The sequence below is a fragment of the Ranitomeya imitator genome, chromosome 2, assembly GCF_032444005.1.
Source record: "Ranitomeya imitator isolate aRanImi1 chromosome 2, aRanImi1.pri, whole genome shotgun sequence".
Lineage (NCBI taxonomy): Eukaryota > Metazoa > Chordata > Amphibia > Anura > Dendrobatidae > Ranitomeya > Ranitomeya imitator.
In genome coordinates, this window is record NC_091283.1 from 488,844,768 (window position 1) to 488,872,110 (window position 27,343).

At 40.5% G+C, this 27,343-nt stretch overlaps 1 protein-coding gene across 2 annotated transcripts in view; it reads left to right on the forward strand.

The window, feature by feature from the left end:
• Nucleotides 1-7,507: 7,507 nt before the first annotated feature.
• NGFR (nerve growth factor receptor) overlaps nucleotides 7,508-27,343 on the forward strand; it is a 127,731-nt gene continuing 107,895 nt past the window's right edge. For both annotated transcript variants that reach the window (XM_069751423.1, XM_069751422.1), the window contains exon 1: nucleotides 7,508-7,632. In XM_069751423.1, coding sequence (XP_069607524.1) covers nucleotides 7,597-7,632 — 36 coding nt within the window. In that variant the 5' untranslated portion in view covers nucleotides 7,508-7,596. The remainder of the gene's footprint in view (nucleotides 7,633-27,343) is intronic.

Sequence of the window (27,343 nt, forward strand, 5' to 3'; positions counted from 1 at the left end):
AAATTTCTATAATCTCCCATTTTTTAATCATTGGAATCCGAATGACTTGCAGTCTGGAAGGAGCCATTTAAAGTTCTGGATTATAAGATATAACATTCCAGATGAAAGGAATTCATAACAAGATTAATGTTTTACTGTTTTACTCTATTTTCCTATTTCATTTTGTAAAAATGCTCATTGCATGCGGTGATGACAAGTGTTTGAATGACCCATTAATAACTAAGCGGCCAAGTGTCAATGGTGCCATTCAAACCGTGACATATTTTACAATTTTGCAGGGCATGGCCTATTTCTGGTCTCATGTGGATCAGTACGAGCACTGTAACATACTCTCAGTGGCTTAAAGAGCGTAGCATGAAGAGTGCATGGAAAACACAGGGAAAAGCCGTGACTGGAGGCACATGGATTATTATTATACATCGAGTACTTGTGAATGATCCTTAACGGCAGGGAAATTACAAATGACTAGAAAAATTCAGCCAAGGAAAGCTGACAACTAGTAGAGCTTCATTAATGCTCCCACACAGCTTTCCCAGGATCTGGAACAGCAAATTTGTCCAGATGTGCAGATCAGATCTAGGCAGAATAAGAGTCGGGAAAAGATCAGTGCAAAATCTGAAACTGGGCTCCCAATTATCACTGGGCTTTAAATGGAATCTGTCACCAGGCATGTTCTGACCCATCTGAGAGCAGCATGATATAGGAGCAAAGACCCTGTTTCCAGCGATGTATCACTTACTAGGCTGCTTGCTGCAATTTTGATAAAATCACAGTTTACTCTGCTGTAGATCTACCATCTCTCCGAATGCTGAGCCCTGTATAACCCCGCCCACATCACTGATTGGCAGCTTTCTGTGTACACTGTGCATGGGCAGAAAGCTGCCAATCAGTGGTGGGTGGCAGGATTATACAGAGCTCATGAAGATGGCAGCAGGTTTACTAGTCCTCTACTGATAATCTCCTGCTAATAAAACAGTGAATGCATCAAAAGTACAGCAAGAAGCCCTATAAGGGACACATCATTGGTATAAAAGAAGGGATGAACAGCGCTCCAGCCGGGTGTCGTGGTAACAAAAAGGTCTTTATTAATCCATGTAAAAGCGACGTTTCGACCAGTATCCTGATCTTTTTCAAGCATGAAAACATGCTTGAAAAAGATCAGGATACTGGTCGAAACGTCGCTTTTACATGGATTAATAAAGACCTTTTTGTTACCACGACACCCGGCTGGAGCGCTGTTCATCCCTTCTTTTGGACTATTTGATATATCCAGGTTGGTTCCCTGGACAAGGAACGAGCGCCCGTTTGTGTGAGTGCTGTCAGCCCCTCTTTTTTTTTTTTTTTTTCTCTACATCATTGGTATAAGGGTCTCCGTATCTATATTACATTGCTGGAAAAACCTGGTGACAGATTTGTTTTAGTAGTATTGGCCTCATATAGACACACGAGAACATTTTCTTCCCCACTCCCACACTCTGCTCCCCAGAGACATAGTGCTACTGCAACCCCTGCACTCACTACAGTTTTACCCCTGGGCAGAGTTATTCCGCAGAGAGTCATGACATGCTAGATACAGGTGCTTCTCACAAAATTAGAATATCATCAAAAAGTTAATTTATTTCAGTTCTTCAATACAAAAAGTAAATCTCATATATTATATAGAGTCATTACAGAGTGATCTATTTCACGTGTTTATTTCTGTTAATGTTGATGATTATGGCTTACAGCCAATGAAAACCTAAAAGTCATTATCTCAGTAAATTAGAATACTTTATAACACCAGCTTGAAAAATGATCTTAAAATTAGAAATGTTGGCTTACTGAAATGTATGATCAGTAATTGCACTCAATACTTGGTCGTGGCTCCTTTGGCATCAATTACTGCATTAATGCTGTGTGGCATGGAGGCGATCAGCCTGTGGCACTGCTGAGGTGTTATGGAAGCCCAGGTTGCTTTGATAGCAGCCTTCAGCTCTTCTGCATTGTTGGGTCTGGTGTCTTTCATCTTCCTCTTCACAATACCCCATCGATTCTCTATGGGGTCAAGATCAGGGAATTTTCTGGCCAATCAAGCACAGTGATACTGTTGTTTTTAAACCAGGTATTGGTACTTTTGGCAGTGTGGAGAGGTGCCAAGTCCTGCTGGAGAATGAAATTTCCATCTCCAAAAAGCTTGTTGGCAGAGGGAAGGATGAAGTGCTCTAAAATTTCTTGGTAGACGGCTGCGCTGACTTTAGTCTTGATAAAACAGAGTGGACCTACACCAGCAGATGACATGGCTCCCCAAACCATCACTAATTGTGGAAACTTCATGCTAGACCTCTTACAGCTTGGATTGTGGCCTCTCCACTCTTCCTCCAGACTCTCGGACATTGATTTCCAAATGAAATGCAAAATTTACTTTCATCTGAAAACAACACCTTGGACCATGGAGCAACAGTCCAGTTCTTTTTCTCCTTGGCCCAGGTAAGACGCTTCTAACGTTGTCTATTGGTCATGAGTGGCTTGACACAAGGAACGTGACAGTTGTAGCCCATGTCCTGCTTATGTCTGCATGTGGTGGCTCTTGATACAGTGACTCCAGCAGCAGTCTAATCCTTGTGAATCTCCCCCAAAGTTTTGAATGGCCTTTTCTTAACAATCCTTTCAAGGCTGCGATTATCCCAGTTGCTTGTGCACCTTTTTCTACCACACTTTTTCCTTCCACTCAACTTTCCATTAATATGCTTGGATTCAGCACTATGTGAACAGCCAGCTTCTTTAGCAATGATCTTTTGTGACTTACCCTCCTTGTGTATTGTGTCAATGACTGCCTTCTGGACATCTGTCAAGTCAGAAGTCTTCCCCATGATTGTGGAGCCTAATGAAACAGATTGAGGGACCTTTTTAAACGCTTAGGAAGCCTTGGCAAGTGTTTTTTGTTAATTATTCTAATTTACTGAGATAATGACTCTTGGGTTTTCATTGGCTGTAAGCCATAATCATCAACATTAACAGAAATAAACACTTGAAATAGATCACTCTCTTTGTAATGACCTTATACTGTATAATACAGTGCCTTGCGAAAGTATTCGGCTCCCTGGAACTTTTCAACCTTTTCCCACATATCATGCTTCAAACATAAAGATACCAAATGTACATTTTTGGTGAACAACAAGTGGAACACAATTGTGAAGTTGAACGAAATTTATTGGTTATTTTAAATTTTTGTGGAAATTCAAAAACTCAAAAGTGGGGCGTGCAATATTATTCAGCCCCTTTAACTTAATACTTTGTTGCACCACCTTTTGCTGCGATTACAGCTGCAAGTCGCAAGGGGTATGTCTCTTTCAATTTTGTACATCGAGAGACTAAAATTCTTGCCCATTCTTCCTTGGCAATCAGCTCGAGCTCAGGGAGGTTTGATGGAGATCGTTTGTGAACAGCAGTTTTCAGCTCTTTCCTCAGATTATTGATTGGATTGAGGTCTGGACTTTGACTTGGCCATTCTAACACCTGGATACGTTTATTTATGAACCATTCCATTGTAGATTTTGCTTTATGTTTGGGATCATTATCTTGTTGGAAGACAAATCTCCGTCCCAGTCTCAGGTCTTTTGCAGACTCAAACAGGTTTTCTTCAAGAATGTTCCTGTATTTGGCGCCATCTATCTTCCCATCAATTTTAACCATCTTCCCTGTCCCTGCTGAAGAAAAGCAGGCCCAAACCATGATGCTGCCACCACCATGTTTGACAGTGGGGATGGTGTGTTCAGGGTGATGAGCTGTGTTGCCTTTACGCCAAACATATCGTTTGGCATTGTTGCCAAAAAGTTCGATTTTGGTTTCATCTGACCAGAGCATCTCCTTCCACATGTTTGGTGTGTCTCCTGGTGACTTGTTGAAAACATTAAATTACACTTTTTATGGATATCTTTGAGAAATTACTTTCTTCTTGGCACTCTTCCATAAAGGCCAGATTTGTGCAGTGTACGACTGATTGTTGTCCTATAGACCAGGGGTGTCAAACTGCATTCCTCGAGGACTGCAAACAGGTCATGTTTTCAGGATTTCCTTGTACTGCACATGTGATAATTTAATCACCTACACACATAATGATTGCAGCACCTTGTGCAATGCTAAGGAAATCTTGAAAACACGCATGGTTTGCGGCCCTCGAGGAATGCAGTTTGACACCCCTGCTATAGACAGTCTGTCCCACCTCAGCTGTAGATCTCTGCAGTTCATGCAGAGTGATCATGGGCCTCTTGGCTGCATCTCTGATCAGTCTTTTCCTTGTTTGAGATGAAAGTTTAGAGGGTCAGCCGGGTCTTGGTATATTTTCAGTGGTATGATGCTCCTTTCATTTCAATATGATCACTGTTATGACCTGGTGGTCAGGACAATAATGGACCTGGTGGTTAAGAGCACACGGAATGACCTGATAGTTACTGATAATAAGGACGAGCTCTGGGACGTGGGAACTCTGCTGACCGCAATCCCTAAACCTATCAAACACACTAGAAATAGCCGTGGATTGCGCCTAACGCTCCCTATGCAACTCGGCACAGCCAAAGAAACTAGCTAGCCCTGAAGATAGAAAAATAAAGCCTACCTTGCCTCAGAGAAATTCCCCAAAGGAAAAGGCAGCCCCCCACATATAATGACGGTGAGTAAAGATGAAAATACAAACACAGAGATGAAATAGATTTAGCAAAGTGAGGCCCGACTTACTGAACAGACCGAGGATAGGAAAGGTTACTTTGCGGTCAGCACAAAAACCTACAAAAAGACCACGCAGAGGGCGCAAAAAGACCCTCCGCACCGACTCACGGTGCGGAGGTGCTCCCTCTGCGTCCCAGAGCTTCCAGCAAGCAAGACAACAAATTAAATAGCAAGCTGGACAGAAAAATAGCAAACCCAAGAAATACAAGCTGGAACTTAGCTTCTGATGGGAAGACAGGTCACAAGAACGATCCAGGAGTGAACTAGACCAATACTGGAACATTGACAGTTGGCATGGAGCAAAGATCTAAGTGGAGTTAAATAGAGCAGCAGCTAACGAATTAACCTCGTCACCTGTGAAACTCAGAAACACCCACCAGAGGAAGTCCATGGACAGAACCAGCTGAAGTACCATTCATGACCACAGGAGGGAGCCCGACAACAGAATTCACAACAGATCACTTACACAGTGCTCCTTGGGATGTTTAAAGTTTTGGAAATCATTTTGTATCCAAATCCGGCTTTAAACTTCTCCACAACAGTATCACGGACCTGCCTGTTGTGTTCCTTGGTCTTCATGATGCTCTGTGCTTCAAACAGAATCCTGAGATTATCACAGAGCAGGTGCATTTATACGGAGACTTGATTACACACAGGTGGATTATATTTATCATCATTAGGCATTTAGGACAACATTGGATCATTCAGAGATCCACATTGAACTTCTGGAGTGAGTTTGCTGCACTGAAAGTAAAGGGGTCGAATAATATTGCACGCCCCACTTTTCAGTTTTTGAATTTCCCCAAAAATTTAAAATAACCAAAAAATTTCGTTCAACTTCACAATTGTGTTCCACTTGTTGATTCTTCACCAAAAATTAACATTTGGTATCTTTATGTTTGAAGCATGATATGTGGGAAAAGGTTGAAAAGTTCCAGGGAGTCGAATACTTTCACAAGGCACTGTATATCAGTTTCACTTTTTGTATTGAAGAACTGAAATAAATTAACTTTTTGATGATTGAGGGACCTTTTTAAACGCTTAGGAAGCCTTTACAGGTGGTTTTTGTTAATTATTCTAATTTACTGAGATAATGACATTTGGGTGTTCATTGGCTGTAAGCCATAATCATCAACATTAACAGAAATAAACACTTGAAATAGATCACTCTCTGTGTAATGACTCTATACTGTACAATATGAGTTTCACTTTTTGTATTGAAGAAGTGAAAGAAATTAACTTTTTGATGATATTCTAATTTTGTAAGAAACACCTAGATGTCTCCCAGAGGAACTTACAGCCTAGTTGGGTTCATCCAGTGTTCCCATATTCCTGAATTGCAGATCTCTCCTGGAATACACTGATACTATCCATCTCCTACATAAACATGCAGATTTTCAACTCATGACTCGGCAAGGGAGGTATGACATTCCCAGTGAAAACTGTGGCTATTATGTTTTTGTTCCAAACAATTTTATTGGATTTTTCAACTGAAATAAGGTAATTATGAGGGGTGGGTAGGGGAGGGGGGGGGAAAGGGGAAGGTAAATGTTGAGGGGGGTAAGGGGAAAAAAAAACATTATGGCTAATATGTTTTTAACCCAGCTTTCTCGTTTTCCTGAATGGCAAATACAGCACTATATTCTATGGACAACTGGGAACAATAAACATTTGCTCTCCTAAAACATCTTTATTACAAACTCTTTGGCAGTTGCAGGCAGTTTACATTTCATCCATCCCCTTGGGAAGCGTATTCACCCGGCTTTCCCAAATTTCTGAGGGGCAGAAATATAGCACTAGATCCGCTGCACAGAGCTATATGACATCTTCTATGAGGGCTGTAGCCGACTTGATTTTCCCAGCTTTCCCAGACGCCTGAATGGCATATCTGCCTGGTTATATAATTATACCTACCTTGTTTGCTAAATTCGGATGCTACAGATTCCAAAGACTGTCTATTGGGATCCTTGGAAGTGTCTCTACAGCAGTTTGTGGGGTCTCCTATAAAAGATCCAAAAGGATCGTATGAGAAGACCAATGCTATAAATGACCTCTGATAGGTGGAGATATTGCATAGGGACCCTCAAGCTTCAAGTTACCCTTCTATGTATATCAATACAGTGCACCCCTTTACCTTATAATCTATTTCATGAAGTTTGACGGCCATGTGGCAAACAGTTGGTGGACACCAAGGTACCTGAAGTGCCAGCATAGGGGTAGAATGCACATACACGATGCATAATGGTATGAAGACATTTGAAATACTCTTTTTTTTTACAGATCCCACCATGGTGTCACGTGCTCGAAGCATCACTATAAAAATAATTGATGCAATTCTGCACAAGTTCAGGGCTCTCGCATGTATGTGCCACCCAGCCAGCTGGCTCATTAATCACCCAGTGTGTGCCAGATTCTATGGATTGGGCCCAGCACCCCCCAGGCAGTAATACATACGGTATGCCCGCTGTGCAGCATGGCATTATTCTACATTACCCAGCACACATTCTTCCTGTCAAACCCCATGTGTGAGCAGCAAAATGCACACATGAGGATCAGCAGAGGGACAAAGGAAAACGCTGCGTCTTCTGTTTTCTCGTCTCCTCTTAAATAATTAGCAGTTAAGTGTTCTCGGGGCTGAGATCCAAACATCATTCCCTAAATCCAATCCTGACAACCAGTCGTTGCTTGTTGGATCGCTTCCCTGTATGGGAGGGAGGCGATGCTGTGTGTCAATGGGATGGACTTACAGCTAATGGGAGGACAGCTAAGGGGAAGGTTTTCTTTAAACAGAAGGGGATGGCTTGTCAAAGCTTTAGGGGCAGGTGTAGCTGAATCGCAGCATTCTCCATCTGCTTATCACTCCACAGCCATCAGCCCTATAGGACCAGGAGAATGGACGCTCCACTGCTTGTCATCCTATGCAGCATAGTAAGTGCATCCTCTCTACAGGACCAGTGCTCCATCATTCATTACCAGACCCAGCTCCATACATTATATGCAGATATTATCGTTATATACCACGTGGCACTTTTTTGGTGATTTGGCCACCTCCATTATCTGGACTTCATGATAACATCTTTGTCCCTCTTTCCAGAAGTGTTCTTCTAGGCTAAGCTTTGCTCTTTGATGCTGTTGTCTTATGTGTTATAGGTTTTGTAGACTATTTATCATGTGTTTTATGTCGTGATGTATTGCTGAGAGCCATGCTAGCCCAGTTCTGCAGTGTATAAGGGTTTGGCTCGTGGATAATGCAGTGGTGGATAATTACCTTCCTATTACTGCGCACACAAAACCCTACAGACTCGGATTTCAGCAGGAGCTGCACAATGCATGCCCTTCAGCCCAGAAGCCAGTCCCAAACCTTTCAACCCCCCTCCCTATGTAAAAATCCATTAATGGAATATATCAATGGGTTAGTTGGTGCATGGAAGCTGTCACTCTGCTTATCTGCTGTTCCTCCGCACAGTCTCCTTTCCTTCTATATTCTGCTTATTTTCATGGTCTTTATTGCATTTCCAGCTCATTTTTATGGCATCATGCAAACTTACATATCCTTGCTCGCTTAACTCCCTTCCTTATGGAGTTGTTTCAGTCCTTTTACACTCTTAAGGTTTCATTCATTTGTTTCACTGAAATCTGGATTATCCCCTTTGCTCCTGTATAGCACCAACTATAATAGCCTTGTTCTTGAGTGTAAGCTCTTTTGGTCTAATTCATTTTCCTCAACATAGTTATCTCCGTATTACTCAATTTAGATTACAAGTTCTTCTGGTCTGCTTCTGTTCCCTTATATAGCACTATATATAATTTCCCAGTCTAAATTGCCAGCTCTTTTTCCTTTCTTTAGTCCCATCTGTAATAACTTGGTCTAGATTGAAACCTCGTGGGGTCAAATTTCTTGATTTGTATAGCTCCGATTGTAATAGCTTGATGAGTGCAAGCTCTGTGGTCTACGTCCATAATCTCTTTACCCTTACTTGTGCATTGGCCTTTATTATATGGAATTACACGGAGTAACACAGTCAATAACTACAGTACCCATCTTCAGGTAAAATTCTTCGATGGCGCCCGGTCCATGTACAAACAGTGCCAGTGTAGGTGGGAAGTCATTTAAAGGATGACTTTCTCTGCATGTGAAGTACCAGGAGGCAGCTGTGAATTTTGGCAGGCTGTGTCTGAGATTTCACGGGATATGGTTTGAATGGGGAAAGGATTTGGGTTGTAACTTTTTGAAAAGGGGTTTGTAGAGATGGTAAGGAGACAGGCCAAGGTCGTGGTTTATGACTAGTAGGGTATTCTCAATGGATGGTGAGTCAAGGAGCCGTTTCTGGAAACACTTGGAATGTGACGATATTTTTGAGGTTCTCACTCCGATAGGGTTTCAATAAGGAGTTGTTCGTTGTGCCAAAGGCTTGATAAATTTTGCCACAGACAGTGTTATTTTAGGTACTGTCAAAGAAAATAGGTTTAGAGTTAACACCAAAGAAATTCAAGAAATCTTTCTGATCGAAATGTAATAATAAAACCCTGAACTACCTCTTTAAAACACCCTTCAGGTTTAATAGTGGATTATATAGAGGCAGCAGGGATATTGTCCCATAGAGATCCATGACACTTTCACTATATGCGATATTGACTTGTGTCTTTTGGGGTTAAGAACGTTAGATAGGACTTGATAACACACAGTGAGATATTCCTTCACAAATTAATAATGAAACAGTTATCTTCACAGGGTTAATTGTAAATCTATAGTTTATATTCTATAGTCCAATTTGAACTTTTCTATAGTTAAACCCACCTTTTTACAAACAATAAATTGGATCTGCACTATGTTGTCCATAATCAGATGGGATGGTATAAAATCCATTGCTAATATTTTAATGTACTTTATTATGTACTTAGTTGGTGTATCAGATGAGATGACTACAGAACCAGTTTGGTCTACTGGTAAACTCATGGTGACCCTAGTTTGGTTTCTTCGGGTTGTTCTGTATGAGTTTTCAAGCTTCTCATTGTCATGTTCATGATTATCTATATACTCATGGTCTTCTTTGATGAGTTGGATCTTGTCATAATATGGGGAGAGTAATAGAAAATTAGATAAACTCAAGTAGGCCAGTCATTTAGAGCTGGATTTGGTTCAGATTTAAATTCAAATTTGACAAGCAGGGTATAATTTGAGGGCGTTGAAAGCCTTGTAACAAATCACTGAGGTCTCAATATGGAGTGAGGTCCTTCTAATGTGCTGTGTTGTGTAAGATGAAATGAGTATTTCAAAAGTGACCTTTGCTGGAATGATGCTCTGAATGTTGATTATTTAAAGAATGTGAAGCCGAGTATGTTTGTTTATGGGTCATTTCACATGAGCAGCGTCAATTATAGAAAAAAAATTACACATTTGGGCAAATAACCCTGAAGAAAAGGTGTAGATGGAAAAGAAGACAAGGCAGGATCATGAAAAATGCTCTATATGAATGGATACGGAGAAACCTTAACATGTGGCCTGGGCTTGGGGTGACATGGTCTTCAGACAGAAGTGGGACATCCCTGATTCTTGTCCATTCTGAGATAGATTATGGTAGAAAAGTACATTGGAATGAGGTATATAGAAATGGTGGGATGTCACATCACATACTGAATTTAGATTCCATCTAGTTGGAATTTCATCACCACATTCCTTGCCACATGGCATAGGTAGATTTATTGCTTGTTTGACCCAAATTTCCATTCCATGTGCCAAGGTTGAGTACCATCATTTTCTTTTTCTTTATTGTGCGCAGTGGTTGAAGTCATGACTTGCGCTTGACTTGGATTAAAGTGAGGAGGAGTTGCGCAGTCGTCAACCTCACTCTCTCGCCCGTACCTATCAAGCCCCAGTGGCAAGAACTAGGCGAGACAACTGGAGATAGGTCAGGGTGCAGTGGATGGCCAGCAGTGTCCTATATGTGCCTCGCTGCGCCCTCTCAGCGCTCCACAACACTGTGCTGGAAATCGCTTGTCTGTCCGTTGAATCTTGGTTTCTTCCGCACAGTCTGCCATATCCAGTCTTCACATGCAAGGGTAGGCAAACCCTTGAAAATCACTGTAGGTCTCAAAGAAACCCAACAGCTACCCTCACCTGGTTTGGCCCGCCTGCGGAGGCGGTGTTTCGGGGTGTACCCGCTGCCGCATGCTAGCAGCTACTTGGAGGTACAGGTGAGAGTTGAGCATCAGATGAGGACCAAAGATGGAACAGCTGTCCAAAGAGGACACGGCAAGCACTCCACCAGAGGTGCTACCTCTATATAGATACCCCATCTAGATGGTCCATTCCATGACCATAGGATTGACTCACCACTCTTGATCTCTAACACTATAGACCCTATAGAGAGGATATCTCTGCACAGGTTCTCCATGCCTTCTAAAATAAGTGATGAGGCCAAACACGGTGCCTTTTAGAAAATGTATGGTCTAATTCTATGGTATATACACATTTGACTGGAATAATGAATTGCTCAGAAAGTGTCAACAACAGCTTTAACATATCTTGATTGATATTGCCATTGTTTAGTAATTCAGAAGAAACGTTTTTGATATATTTTTTATGCTTTTCTCATTTTCAAGTAGGTTTCCTCACACATGCCAAAAAAGTCTTGGGTTGTGCATGTTGACTCCCTAGGAAATTTATCCTAGTTTATCATGTACTGTGTGAGCCCTGTTAGGCATTCTCTGACATTTTAGTTCGCTATTACTATTATTTTCTTAGCAGCATCCTTTGGTTAAGATTTGGACACTATAGTTTTTACACTGTCATTTTGGAATTGGTATGGTGCTGGGCCAGCATCTCTGGGTTATTGCTGATGTTCGGGCTTCCTTAGTCTATCCGAGCTTTCACTTTCTTAATTCAAACATCAAGCAGATTAAAACAACTATCCTAAAATCTGCTAATTACTTCTCCCTAAACTCCATGACAAGTTGTAGACCTGTCAGAAATGGGGCTGGGAACACAACACAAACACTGTTACTCCCAGGAATACAATAGTAATAGCATCTTCAGGAGCACACTACTCCCCTGCCTTCGAGTTTCCTGTGTTGAAGGAGGTGGGGCGCTCCTGATGATTTGCACAACAGCATGGTTGAGGTGCTGGCACCAGACTGTGCGCAAGCCAATGCAGCATGAAGACGCTACTTTGTTTCCGCAGCATCAGAGGAATGTAGGATACACTAAAGCTGTTTGGATATAGCCAGTTTCAGAGTATCACGTAAAAGCTGTATAGCAAAGAGCTTGTAAGTGCTGTGCTCAGTGCCTTGGAGACCGGTCACCACTGATAGACTGCAGAGGTGGCCAGTAACCCAGGTAATGAGCAGTAAACTATATAATTAAAATTCTATCTGTCCTTAAAGGTTTTTTTAAGAGGTAAGTTGCAAGGTTGCTTGTTTTTATAATCACTTTGCAATGTTATCAGTTTAAAAAGATGAGACAACCCATTTACCATAATGTTATATCACTGAGTTGTACTGAACATGAGATCAGATCTACAAAATCATGCATGCTTAGCTAACTATAAGCCTTTCTTTCACCACTGCTATGCAGTGTATGTGTGCACACAACAGGTGACTGGATCCATACGCTTAGTCACCGGCACTATAAAGGTGTGTACATAACAGGCCTGCAGATGACATCTAATCATTCTTGTGCTATATCTTAAATCTAGCCAAGCCACCACATACGTAAAGAATCTGTGTGTCCTGGACATTATGTCTACTTACATGCCTGGTCGTGTGTTTAATTGTGCGCTCATGTGAATTGGTGCGTGTCTACACTGGCTTGTTTGTGTGTGTGTAGACTTGTTTTTAATTATTTTTCAGATTGATTCAGAAACCTTCAGTGAATGTCTTTCTGAGCAATTAAGAACAAGGAAACCCTTTCCAATTACCTGGCCCCTTAAATTAACTTTTGTACAAGGAGTTGTTGCACATGACACCTCTACCTCTCCAGATGTAGAAAAATCCAGTAATCCATGCCAAAAATTTCATTTTTTTTTGTCCAGTCAAGGCTAGTTTTAGAGGAAACATGGGGCACATGCCATGGAACCTCAACTACTATGGTTACACAAGATCAAGATCTAAAGGAGCCACTGACTTGGTTGTCCCCAAGACTCCTGTAGACTACTGTGGAGAGTCTTTCAATGAAGAATCGTAACACCTCTACGTACATTTCATATTAGCTGGTCAGTTGGTCCCACTAAAATTGGCTGACTTTGCCTACATCTATCCAACATGTATAGCCACCTTTATTTTGTATGCCGTTTTGAAGGTTCTATTAAATATATCTAAGCTTTTATAGTAGTTTGGCCTTAAAATAAGGTGGCAACAAAAATGGTAATTGTAGTGGTAACAAGTAGCGATCAAGGATCAGAAAAGCCTACAACCTTCAGTAACTACCGATCGACCAAACCGCTGCACGACCAGCTCTACCCTCGTCTACTGTATCCTCACCCATCCCTTGTAGATTGTGAGCCCTCGCGGGCAGGGTCCTCTCTCCTCCTGTACCAGTTATGACTTGTATTGTTTAAGATTATTGTACTTGTTTTTATTATGTATACCCCTCCTCACATGTAAAGCGCCATGGAATAAATAGCACTATAATAATAAATAATTATAATAAATAGAATAGATTTATAGTTCTCAAAATCAAGGCGTCTTCTCGTCAGGGTCAAGAACCCATATTATTACGCAGTAGGTGCTGGAGCAGTTGTCTACAATTAATATGCATAGACTCTTAGTGCCAATTGTTTTGCTATGGTTCCTGATCAATAACATAGCTTTCTTTTTAGAATAAATTTACAAGATTAATCATAAAGTCATATAACTCAAAACTATGGTAAACTCTAGCAGTGCCTCTTTCATTGTAAGCTTCTCATGAGTTTTTCATCAGACCTGATGCTCTTTGGACCTCAATGGAAAATCTGTAACAGGCCTCCACACCTAACATATGCTATTTAAGGTACTGATGTCTTACTATTTGACAGAAGTTTTTTTAGGCCTCCACAGAAATTAGGGGCCGGGTGTGACTTTTACTTCTGTACACTCTATAGCTACACCCTAGGTTTGTCCATGCAAGTGTAGCGTGGCGCGGGGCAGTAGCATCGGGCAAGGCCCTGGTCTTCTCCTGTTATGCCCCCACGTGCTACATGAAAGAGTGGCTGGGTGTTGGTGCTGTGAGGGCCTTGCACCCATGCAGGTTGCCTATAGCCACTCTCTAAAACACAGTCTTTGCTGAACCGTAACTTAGTAACTGTTATGTACAAGGGGTAGCAGCTAAAAAGTTTTATGGATGTTCCCTTCCCAGTGTAAAGCATTTTCACACACACATGGTTTCCTTCCACTTTAGTATACTCCAGGGCCGGTGAAGCACACTGTTTTGCCCTACTTCGTCACAGCCTAGCTTGTCGCTACAGTCCTGATCATCAAGTCTCTCTGCTTCCTCAGCTGTTCCACATTCTATTTCTTCCTATACTTGCACCCTGCATCTACCGCTCGGGATCCCCACTAGTCCCAGAAACTCAGTCCTGTTTAAGTGTGCTACCTTCAACGTCTAGCAAGTTCAGGGTTTCATGTGAAATGTCATCCTATCCAAAGACCCCTTTAACCGGTCTCATCTTCTGTCAGTTCCAGGTACCGCCACTCCCTTGTCCCTAGTCTGCTTTTCTTAGTATTTCACCCAAACTTCAGCACTGCTCACTGAAACTTCTTGTTTCAACTTCAACTTGTCCCTATCTGATTAACTGCAGGAAGCCGTCACTTGCCCTATCACTGAGCCCCTCCATCTATGGACTAGTTCCGAACATTAACTCTTATCTTACCCTATTGTCACTACCTAACTACAGTCACTATTTATACTACCTACCTTATGTCCTAATTCCTAACCCATGTCTTACCCTACACTGTACACTACTAACATTACATATATTGCATTCTCACAACCTACATTATACATTACTACACATTACATACAAAAGACCCAGGACACTATACACATGAATCGATTGGTGTCTTCAGGGGTAGGAACCTGACAGTGCAGTCCACACCCCCTACACATGGTCTAGCAGATGGGTCAGTCAGGCCACTCTGATCACTCTGGAGGGACATTTTGACCTTTTAATAATTAACTCTACCTTTAATTAATTTGTTTACCCTAGGCCTCATAATATCTGATTTCTGATTGCTTACTGAAATGCTTTAGACAGTGTCTTATTAGGAAAAAGGTACGACCCACTTCCAGAGATGCTCAAAGCCAATAGTGATGACTTAATTGCCATTTCAGAGTCACTAACACTTGCTTTAAAGCTGACCATCTGTCTTTATGAATGGGACAAGCAGTGGTGTTGACAGTCCACATCTGAGAGGACCAGGAGGGGGCCATCACCTTTTTAGCTTCTCTGTCAGGGCCAGATAAAGGTTTAGATGATCTGTACCCTGGGGCAACGGAAGCTGAAGGATAAATCTTCCATTATATGGTCTGCTATCACCTATCCCTTAGAAGAATTTATTGGAAGACTTGCAAGTCTCAAATTCATCTTCATCTGCTATTTTACATTAGGAATCAAGAAAATTTCATGACATACATAGTAGATAGGGAACCGCAAGCAAATTTCCAAATGTGGCCTCTGCTATGGAAGCCAGATTTACCACCAAGTACAAAGGAACCTGGTATGTATTTCCACCTTCAGCCATTTGCCCAACCCTTGGGTCAATTCCCAACTTTCTACCTCTGTATGAGGGAGTCCATCAAGGAACGTTATGAGCTGAACCAGACTTATTGTATTGGTTACACACAGGATTCTTTATGGTTATAGCCCCAAACCTCGTTGGGGCACCATTGCCAGTGACCAATGTGTCTTCTATTCGAGCTCCATTTCCAAATAAAAGTATACAGCTCTGCTTTAAATATATAATATGCGTATAATACATATTTATGTGTGTTTCCATGGCATTAATACAATTCTACGTCAGTGTGTGAGGTATAAAAATGTAGGCTTCCTGCAGAGGGTGTGAAAAAGACAAGTACATAAGATGCTCGGGGCACTAAGTGTTTACTAGGAACCTCTGCGACCTGTGGTAAACGTGCGCCTGCAGGTTGTCAGCGTCACTTAGTTATGTCAATGAGGAGGACAGGGCCAAAAGCAGCTGTAGAAAGCCCTGCAAGAATTCAAAGTATCCGAGGGAGGGACAGGGGAGATGCTCTGCAGATCAAAGCCATGACAGAGGTCCTGCAGGTGTCACTTCTATGGAAAAATCTGTGCAGGTGTAATGCGTGTCAATGGCAGGTGCTCTGCTTACTAACGGGGGAAATCACTTGACTTTAAATATGAGACCCTGACACTAAATTCACAAATTCATATAATCTTAATGTATGTATTAGCTGAGTCACGGAGGTGTATCTTGCCTTAGCGGTCACACGCACTTACCTATGAGGGTCAGTCTCTCTGATTATCCATGGTTCAACAGGTGTATTAAGAGTTTCAATATTGGATCAGCCATTATATATTATATACCATTTTACTGCCTTTTTGCTATTTCATTTAGCTTAATTATCATGATAGCTGCTTACAGTTTGTATTCTACATATCATTAGCTGGACTTTATTCATCTATGGGGTTATACTATTGCCCCTGGCAGTATTATATTCTGTACATCAGAGGTGCCCAACATGCGGCCCGGGGGCCACATACGGCCTGCGATGCCAGCTGAGAAGCAGCAATGATGTCCTGTGTAGACATCTCCGGATGCCTCATACATCTGGAGAATGGAGGCTTTTAACCTGACACTCCAGAAAGTAGTATGTGAATTAGACACGTGGCCGTCCGTGTCTGGGGCTCGCACCACTGTAGCTTATGGGAGCTCTGAATCATTAGGCAGTGAGCACAAAACTCCTGATCTTGGGCATGCATCACCTCTTTAGGGCCTATTCACACAGTTTTTTAGTGGATTTTACTGCAAATCTACATAAAAAATGCTTCTTATTTAAAAAAAAAATATTTAGAATTGAGAGTCCTCAGTGGTTGATGCCTTTTAATGGCTAACTGAAAAGATGGTAACAAATTGCAAGCTTTCGAGACTACACAGGTCTCTTCATCAGGCAAAGACTAAAAGAAATTCTAAAGAATCACATATTTATGCAAAACACAGCACAGAAAAAAGGAAAAACCATGGATAAGACAGGTGACATGAAGCAGAATTACCATGAGTGATAAATAGTTATGTCCATAAATATTGGGCCAATTCTTAGATAAGGATTGTTTTATTGTCCTCTGATTAGGGTCTCTGTTGTGATGACCCCTCATAGTCTAAAGGGCAAGTTCTTTAGTGGATGTAAAAAGACATAAATCCGTGCGACACATTCATTTCTGCATTAAGACTGTCAAAGGTCGTCATCAGTTTATATTCCCAGACTCTTCTGTCTCTCTGAGATTTGAAGCTACCTTTTAACACAAGTAATTTCATGTCCATATTGTTATGATTTGGGAGACAAAAATGTATTGCCACAGGTAGATCCATTCTTTTTTCTCTTTTTTTGTGGCGGTGAGAATTCATTCTTGTTCTAAGCTTTTGCCCTGTCTCCCCCACATACAGACCCCCAGTTGGATATTTAGCACAAATAATTAGGTACACCAATCCTCTCTAACAGCTGCAGGTACCTTTCCTTGCAATTAGAAAAAATGTAAAACCTGTCCATTTATAATGACCACGGACAAGATAAAGATCCCCAACTCACATCAGGACTACAAGATACCAGGCACTTTCAACTGCATCACTTCTAATGTGGTGTACCTAATTATTTGTACTAAATGTCCAACTGGGGGTCTGTATGTGGGGGAGACAGGGCAGAAGCTTAGAACAAGAATGAATTCTCACCGCCATACAAAAAGAGAAAAAAGAATGGATCTACCTGTGGCAATACATTTTTGTCTCCCAAATCATAAAATTATGGACATGAAATTACTTAAATTGTTAAAAGGTAGCTTCAAATCTCAGAGAGACAGAAGAGTCTGGGAATATAAACTGATGACGACTTTTGACACTCTAACTGCAGGAATGAATGTGTCGCACGGATTTATGTCTTTTTACATCAACTAAAGAACTTGCCCCTTAGACTATGAGGGGTCATCAACAGAGGCCCTAATCAGAGGACAATAAAACAATCCTTATCTAAGAGCTGGCCCAATATTTATGGACATAACTGTTTATCACTCATGGTAATTCTGCTTAATGTCACCTGTTTTATCCATGGTTTTTCCTTTTTTTTTCTTCTGTGCTATGTTGTGCATAAATATGTGATTCTTCAGAATTTCTTTTAGTCTTTGCATGATGAAGAGACGTATGTAGTCTCGAAAGCTTGCAATTTGTTACCATCTTTTCAGTTAGCCATTAAAAGGTATCAACCACTGAGGACTCTCAATTCTAAATATTTTTCTATCTACTGGCTAACACGGTACCAATATATATATCTTTCTTATTTTTTAAATAAGTTTTCTTTAAGTTTTACTGCAAAATGTTCAACATAATGTGAAAAACAGAACTGTGTGCAATAAGGAGCTGTTCCCATGAAAATCATTTGGAAACTTAATCAAATAGTATTTGATGCGGTTTTCGATGTGGATTTAGGAGGAGAATCTAAGGCTACGGTCAGATGGCCGTAGATTATCTCATAAGAGATAATCGGGTCGATCATGCTAATGGCACTTCCGATCAGACTCTGACTAGAGTTTGATGAGAGTGTCAGTGGATGAGGAAAAGATGGACAACAAACTTTTTCCATCTTCTCCATTCTGATTCAGCGGAAATTGGACTGCACTCAGGTGCCATCCGAGTGCAGTCTGATGGTTTCCACGCACCAATAGACTTGGATGAAAGAGTGACTTTCTATTTCAGAGTGAAATTGCATGCTGCGATTTTTTTCACTGAAAGATTCTGTCAGTGAAAAAAATCAGTCACCGGCACCGCCCCATTGAATAACATTGGTCCGAGTGCTATCCGATAACAAATTAGACAACACTCGTCCAATGAACAAGGCAATGTGAGCGAGCCCTAACACCTCGCTTTGTGAACATACCTTTAGAGTGCTGATTTTTGGGTGGAAGAGTAAACAGAATTTGTATCAGACATCTATGAATTGTTTCAGTAGGACAATCTGGCCCTTGGACCAAAAAAAGGTTGTGCTCCCTAGTTTTACACCCTTCATATTGTGTGATTTTTTAGTCTATATGGTTAAATAAAATGTATATATGTAACGTGTTGAGTACCTGTCTGTCTATAGGTATTGTATAGATTCTTCAGTTACACAACTAGATATTTATGTTGAATTATTGGTGATTTGGCTAATTATTGATAGAAGATATGAATCAATTTTTAAGCATTTTATTTCAGGATTTTTTAATAACGGGGGTCTGCCAGCCAGAGAAGTCGCTCCAAAGAGCACCTAGCTTGGGAGAATCAGGCACATCCATGGGACAGCAGTACAGCCAATTGATGGCAATGAGAAAGGTGTAATGCATGTTTTCTCCTGTGGAGGCACTGCAGGGAAGTTATACACTTGCTATTGGAATTTTTCTGACTAAATATAGGGAGTATGTGGGGAATTCGGCAAGAGGATACCCTGTGGTCAGCATGGGTCTACTAGGGTATAAACCACTCTGTATGGCTTCTTATTGATCTGGTTAATACAAAAGTGTTCCAATTGGTGGGCCCGTCAATTACTTCCACAAAATATAGCAGACTACAGAAATGTACGAGTACCAAATAGTAATAAATCATGAACTAATTTATAAGTTGGGGCTAATATGCAGGAATAGACATGGGGCATAACATCTGGTACAATTTAGTAGTTCAAATCTATTGATCAGATACTAGAGTAAACATTTGGGAGATTAGTAAATAGCTATTGTCCCTTTAAAACAAAAACTCCCACAAATATTTGTGATAGTCTGTAAATACTCGAATTTTTCAATAGCATGGCAAATAGAGTATCACGAATACCCAGATGTTTTATCTTTATTATTTCTGAATTTTCTCACTATTTAAAAGGATTTTTTTTTTAGTGACGCCCCTTTAAATGCAAAAGGGACTGAATATGCTAACTACAACATGACTGCTTTCTTCCAGAAATGGCACCTCTCTACGGGTGTTTACTAGAATTACTGCATAGTCTCATACACGTGAATAGAGCTGACCATAATACCAGTCACAACCAATAGACGAGAGTGGCGCTGTTTCGGCACAATCACAGCTGTGCTTTCCTAATTACATACAACCCCTGTAATCCAAGGGCACGTCAGCCTTCATGGTCAAGGGCTCAAATCACATTACTTTCAAGCAAATTTGACTATTTGAAGTCACAATAAATCCGATGTAATTCGGTTTAAATGGTCTTTATTCTTGAAATTGTTTATTTTTTATAGCCGTACCTTATAAACCGTACGACTCTGAAACAGGCTTTAAAAAAATACGTTATTTTTAATTAGATTTTTATCCTTTGTTATTAGATACTTTTCAAGCAACCATAAATTATCCCCGATGTCCACAAGGGGTTCCTAAATGGGGTTTGAGCTAAATATTTTGACAGTTCTATATTTATAAAACATTGACATGTGCCTTATTCTTTCCTCTAACATTATAGCCATTATGACTTCACCTGCTAATTAACTCAACTGCTCCATGTATCCTCTATTAAAAGAAAATCTGAACCCTTCTTTAGAATTCCTTCTATTACTGTATATAAAACATCTAATACTTGCTTCTATTCCAAATAGTGCTGCTCATATCTCCTCTATTACTCCATATAATATCCCTTATATTTCCTCCTATTACTCCATATAATATCCCTATATCTCCTCCTATTACTCCATATAACCTCCCTATATCTCCTCCTATTACTCCATATAACCTCCCTATATCTCCTCCTATTACTCCATATAACCCCCCATATCTCCTCCTATTACTCCATATAACCCCCTATATCTCCTCCTATTACTCCATATAACCTCCCTATATCTCCTCCTATTACTCCATATAACCTCCCTATATCTCCTCCTATTACTCCATATAATCCCCCATATCTCCTCCTATTACTCCATATAACCCCCTATATCTCCTCGTATTACTCCATATAACCTCCTATATCTCCTCCTATTACTCCATATAACCTCCCTATATCTCCTCCTATTTCTCCATATAACCTCCCTATATCTCCTCCTATTACTCCATATAACCTCCCTATATCTCCTCCTATTACTCCATATAACCTCCCTATATCTCCTCCTATTTCTCCATATAACCTCCCTATATCTCCTCCTATTACTCCATATAACCTCCCTATATCTCCTCCTATTACTCCATATAACCCCCTATATCTCCTCCTATTACTCCATATAACCTCCCTATATCTCCTCCTATTACTCCATATAACCTCCCTATATCTCCTCCTATTACTCCATATAACCTCCCTATACCTCCTCCTATTACTCCATATAACCCCCTATATCTCCTCCTATTACTCCATATAACCTCTCCATATAACCTCCCTATATCTCCTCCTATTACTCCATATAACCTCCCTATATCTCCTCCTATTACTCAATATAACCTCCCTATATCTCCTCCTATTACTCCATATAACATCCCTATATCTCCTCCTATTACTCCATATAACCTCCCAATATCTCCTCCTATTACTCAATATAACCTCCCCTATATCTCCTCCTATTAATCCATATAACCTCCCTATATCTCCTCCTATTACTCCATATAACCTTCCCTATATCTCCTCCTATTACTCCATATTACCTCCCTATATCTCCTCCTATTACTCCATATAACCTCCCTATATCTCCTCCTATTACTCCATATAACCTCCCTATATCTCCTATTACTCCATATAACCTCCCTATATCTCCTCCTCTAACTCCATATAACCTCCCTATATCTCCCCCTATTACTCCGTATAACCCCCCTATATCTCCCCCTATTACTCCATATAAACTCCCTATATCTCCTCCTATTACTCCATATAACCTCCCTATATCTCCTCCTATTACTCCATATAACCCCCTATATCTCCTCCTATTACTCCATATAACCCCCTATATCTCCTCCTATTACTCCATATAACCTCCCTATATCTCCTCCTATTACTCCATATAACCCCCTATATCTCCTCCTATTACTCCATATAACCTCTCCATATAACCTCCCTATATCTCCTCCTATTACTCCATATAACCTCCCTATATCTCCTCCTATTACTCAATATAACCTCCCTATATCTCCTCCTATTACTCCATATAACCTCCCTATATCTCCTCCTATTACTCCATATAACCTCCCTATATCTCCTCCTATTACTCCATATAACCTCCCTATATCTCCTCCTATTACTCCATATAACCTCCCTATATCTCCTATTACTCCATATAACCTCCCCTATATCTCCTCCTATTCCTCCATATACCCTCCCTATATCTCCTCCTCTTACTCCATATAACCTCCCTATATCTCCCCCTATTACTCCGTATAACCCCCCTATATCTCCCCCTATTACTCCATATAAACTCCCTATATCTCCCCCTATTACTCCATATAAACTCCCTATATCTCCTCCTATTACTCCATATAATATCCCTTATATCTCCCCCTATTACTCCATATAACCCCCCTATATCTCCTCCTATTACTCCATATAACCTCCCCTATATCTCCTCCTATTACTCCATATATCCTCGCTATATCTCCTCCTATTACTCCATATAACCTCCCTATATCTCCTCCTATTACTCCATATAACCTCCCTATATCTCCTCCTATTACTCCATATAACCCCCCTATATCTCCTCCTATTACTCATATAACCTCCCTATATCTCCTCCTATTACTCCATATAACCTCCCAATATCTCCTCCTATTACTCCATATAACCTCCCTATATCTCCTCCTATTATTCCATATAACCTCCCTATATCTCCTCCTATTACTCCATATAACCTCCCTATATCTCCTCCTATTACTCCATATAACCTCCCTATATCTCCTCCTATTACTCCATATAACCCCCCTATATCTCCTCCTATTACTCCATATAACCTCCCTATATCTCCTCCTATTACTCCGTATAACCTCCCTATATCTCCTCCTATTACTCCATATAACCTCCCTATATCTCCTCCTATTACTCCATATAACCTCCCTATATCTCCTCCTATTACTCCATATAACCCCCTATATCTCCTCCTATTACTCCATATAACCTCCCTATATCTCCTCCTATTACTCCATATAACCTCCCTATATCTCCTCCTATTACTCCATATAACCTCCCTATATCTCCTCCTATTACTCCATATAACCTCCCTATATCTCCTCCTATTACTCCATATAACCTCCCTATATCTCCTCCTATTACTCCATATAACCTCCCTATATCTCCTCCTATTACTCCATATAACCCCCTATATCTCCTCCTATTACTCCATATAACCTCCCTATATCTCCTCCTATTACTCCATATAACCTCCCTATATCTCCTCCTATTACTCCATATAACCCCCTATATCTCCTCCTATTACTCCATATAACCCCCTATATCTCCTCCTATTACTCCATATAACCTCTCCATATAACCTCCCTATATCTCCTCCTATTACTCCATATAACCTCCCTATATCTCCTCCTATTACTCAATATAACCTCCCTATATCTCCTCCTATTACTCCATATAACCTCCCTATATCTCCTCCTATTACTCCATATAACCTCCCTATATCTCCTCCTATTACTCCGTATAACCTCCCTATATCTCGTCCTATTACTCAAGAGAGGCCTGGATGTCTTCCTGGAGCAGAACAATATTGTATCATACAATTATTAGGTTCTGTAGAAGGACGTAGATCTGGGTATTTATTATGATGGAATATAGGCTGAACTGGATGGACAAATGTCTTTTTTCGGCCTTACTAACTATGTTACTATGTTACTATGTTACTCCATATAACCTCCCTATATCTCCTCCTATTACTCCATATAACCTCCCTATATCTCCTATTACTCCATATAACCTCCCCTATATCTCCTCCTATTCCTCCATATACCCTCCCTATATCTCCTCCTCTAACTCCATATAACCTCCCTATATCTCCCCCTATTACTCCGTATAACCCCCCTATATCTCCCCCTATTACTCCATATAAACTCCCTATATCTCCTCCTATTACTCCATATAACCTCCCTATATCTCCTCCTATTACTCCATATAACCCCCTATATCTCCTCCTATTACTCCATATAACCCCCTATATCTCCTCCTATTACTCCATATAACCTCCCTATATCTCCTCCTATTACTCCATATAACCCCCTATATCTCCTCCTATTACTCCATATAACCTCCCTATATCTCCTCCTATTACTCAATATAACCTCCCTATATCTCCTCCTATTACTCCATATAACCTCCCTATATCTCCTCCTATTACTCAATATAACCTCCCTATATCTCCTCCTATTACTCCATATAACCTCCCTATATCTCCTCCTATTACTCCATATTACCTCCCTATATCTCCTCCTATTACTCAATATAACCTCCCTATATCTCCTCCTATTACTCCATATAACCTCCCTATATCTCCTCCTATTACTCCATATAACCTCCCTATATCTCCTATTACTCCATAAAACCTCCCCTATATCTCCTCCTATTCCTCCATATACCCTCCCTATATCTCCTCCTCTTACTCCATATAACCTCCCTATATCTCCCCCTATTACTCCGTATAACCCCCCTATATCTCCCCCTATTACTCCATATAAACTCCCTATATCTCCCCCTATTACTCCATATAATATCCCTTATATCTCCCCCTATTACTCCATATAACCCCCCTATATCTCCTCCTATTACTCCATATATCCTCCCTATATCTCCTCCTATTACTCCATATAACCTCCCTATATCTCCTCCTATTACTCCATATAACCCCCCTATATCTCCTCCTATTACTCATATAACCTCCCTATATCTCCTCCTATTACTCCATATAACCTCCCAATATCTCCTCCTATTACTCCATATAACCTCCCTATATCTCCTCCTATTATTCCATATAACCTCCCTATATTTCCTCCTATTACTCCATATAACCTTCCCTATATCTCCTTCTATTACTCCATATAACCTCCCTATATCTCCTCCTATTACTCCATATAACCTCCCTATATCTCCTCCTATTACTCCATATAACCTCCCTATATCTCCTCCTATTACTCCATATAACCTCCCTATATCTCCTCCTATTACTCCATATAACCCCCCTATATCTCCTCCTATTACTCATATAACCTCCCTATATCTCCTCCTATTACTCCATATAACCTCCCTATATCTCCTCCTATTACTCCATATAACCTCCCTATATCTCCTCCTATTACTCCATATAACCCCCCTATATCTCCTCCTATTACTCATATAACCTCCCTATATCTCCTCCTATTACTCCATATAACCTCCCAATATCTCCTCCTATTACTCCATATAACCTCCCTATATCTCCTCCTATTATTCCATATAACCTCCCTATATTTCCTCCTATTACTCCATATAACCTTCCCTATATCTCCTTCTATTACTCCATATAACCTCCCTATATCTCCTCCTATTACTCCATATAACCCCCCTATATCTCCTCCTATTACTCCATATAACCTCCCTATATCTCCTCCTATTACTCCATATAACCTCCCTATATCTCCTTCTATTACTCCATATAACCTCCCCTATATCTCCTCCTATTACTCCATATAACCTCCCTATATCTCCTCCTATTACTCCATATAACCTCCCTATATCTCCTCATATTACTCCATATAACCCCCCTATATCTCCTCCTATTACTCCATATAACCTCCCTATATCTCCCCCTATTACTCCGTATAACCCCCTATATCTCCCCCTATTACTCCATATAAGCTCCCTATATCTCCTCCTATTACTCCATATAATATCCCTTATATCTCCACCTATTACTCCATATAACCTCCTATATCTCCTCCTATTACTCCATATAACCTCCCTATATCTCCTCCTATTACTCCATATATCCTCGCTATATCTCCTCCTATTACTCCATATATCCTCGCTATATCTCCTCCTATTACTCCATATAACCTCCCTATATCTCCTCCTATTACTCCATATAACCTCCCTATATCTCCTCCTATTACTCCATATAACCTCCCTATATCTCCTCCTATTACTCCATATAACCTTCCCTATATCTCCTCCTATTACTCCATATAACCTTCCTATATCTCCTCCTATTACTCCATATAACCTCCCTATATCTCCTCCTATTACTCCATATAACCTCCCTATATCTCCTCCTATTACTCCATATAACCTCCCTATATCTCCTCCTATTACTCCATATAACCTCCCTATATCTCCTCCCATTACTCCATATAACCCCCCTATATCTCCTCCTATTACTCCATATAACCTGCCCTATATCTCTTCCTCTTACTCCATATAACCTCCCTATATCTCCTCCTGTTACTCCATATAACCTCCCTATATCTCCTCCTATTACTCCATATATCCTCACTATATCTCCTCCTGCTACTCCATATAACCTCCCTATATCTCCTCCTATTACTCCATATAACCTCCCTATATCTCCTCCTATTACTCCATATAGCCTCCCTATATCTCCTCCTATTACTCCATATAACCCCCCTATATCTCCTCCTATTACTCCATATAACCTTCCCTATATCTCCTCCTATTACTCCATATAGCCTCCCTATATCTCCTCCTATTACTCCATATAACCCCCCTATATCTCCTCCTATTACTCCATATAACCCCCCTATATCTACTCCTATTACTCCATATAACCTCCCTATATCTCCTCCTATTACTCCATATAACCCCCCTATATCTCCTCCTATTACTCCATATAACCTCCCTATATCTCCTACTATTACTCCATATAACCTCCCTATATCTCCTCCTATTACTCCATATAACCTCCCTATATCTCCTCCTATTACTCCATATAACCTTCCCTATATCTCCTCCTATTACTCCATATAACCTCCCTATATCTCCTACTATTACTCCATATAACCTCCCTATATCTCCTCCTATTACTCCATATAACCTCCCTATATCTCCTCCTATTACTCCATATAACCTTCCCTATATCTCCTCCTATTACTCCATATAACCTCCCTATATCTCCTCCTATTACTCCATTTAACTCCCTATATCTCCTCCTATTACTCCATATAACCTCCCTATATCTCCTCCTATTACTCCATATAACTCCCTATATCTCTTCCTCTTACTCCATATAACCTCCCTATATCTCCTCCTATTACTCCATATAACCTTCCCTATATCTCCTCCTATTACTCCATATAAACTCCCTATATCTCCTCCTAATACTCCATATAACCTCCCTATATCTCCTCCTATTACTCCATATAACTCCCTATATCTCTTCCTCTTACTCCATATAACCTCCCTATATCTCCTCCTATTACTCCATATAACCTCCCTATATCTCCTCCTATTACTCCATATATCCTCCCTATATCTCCTCCTGTT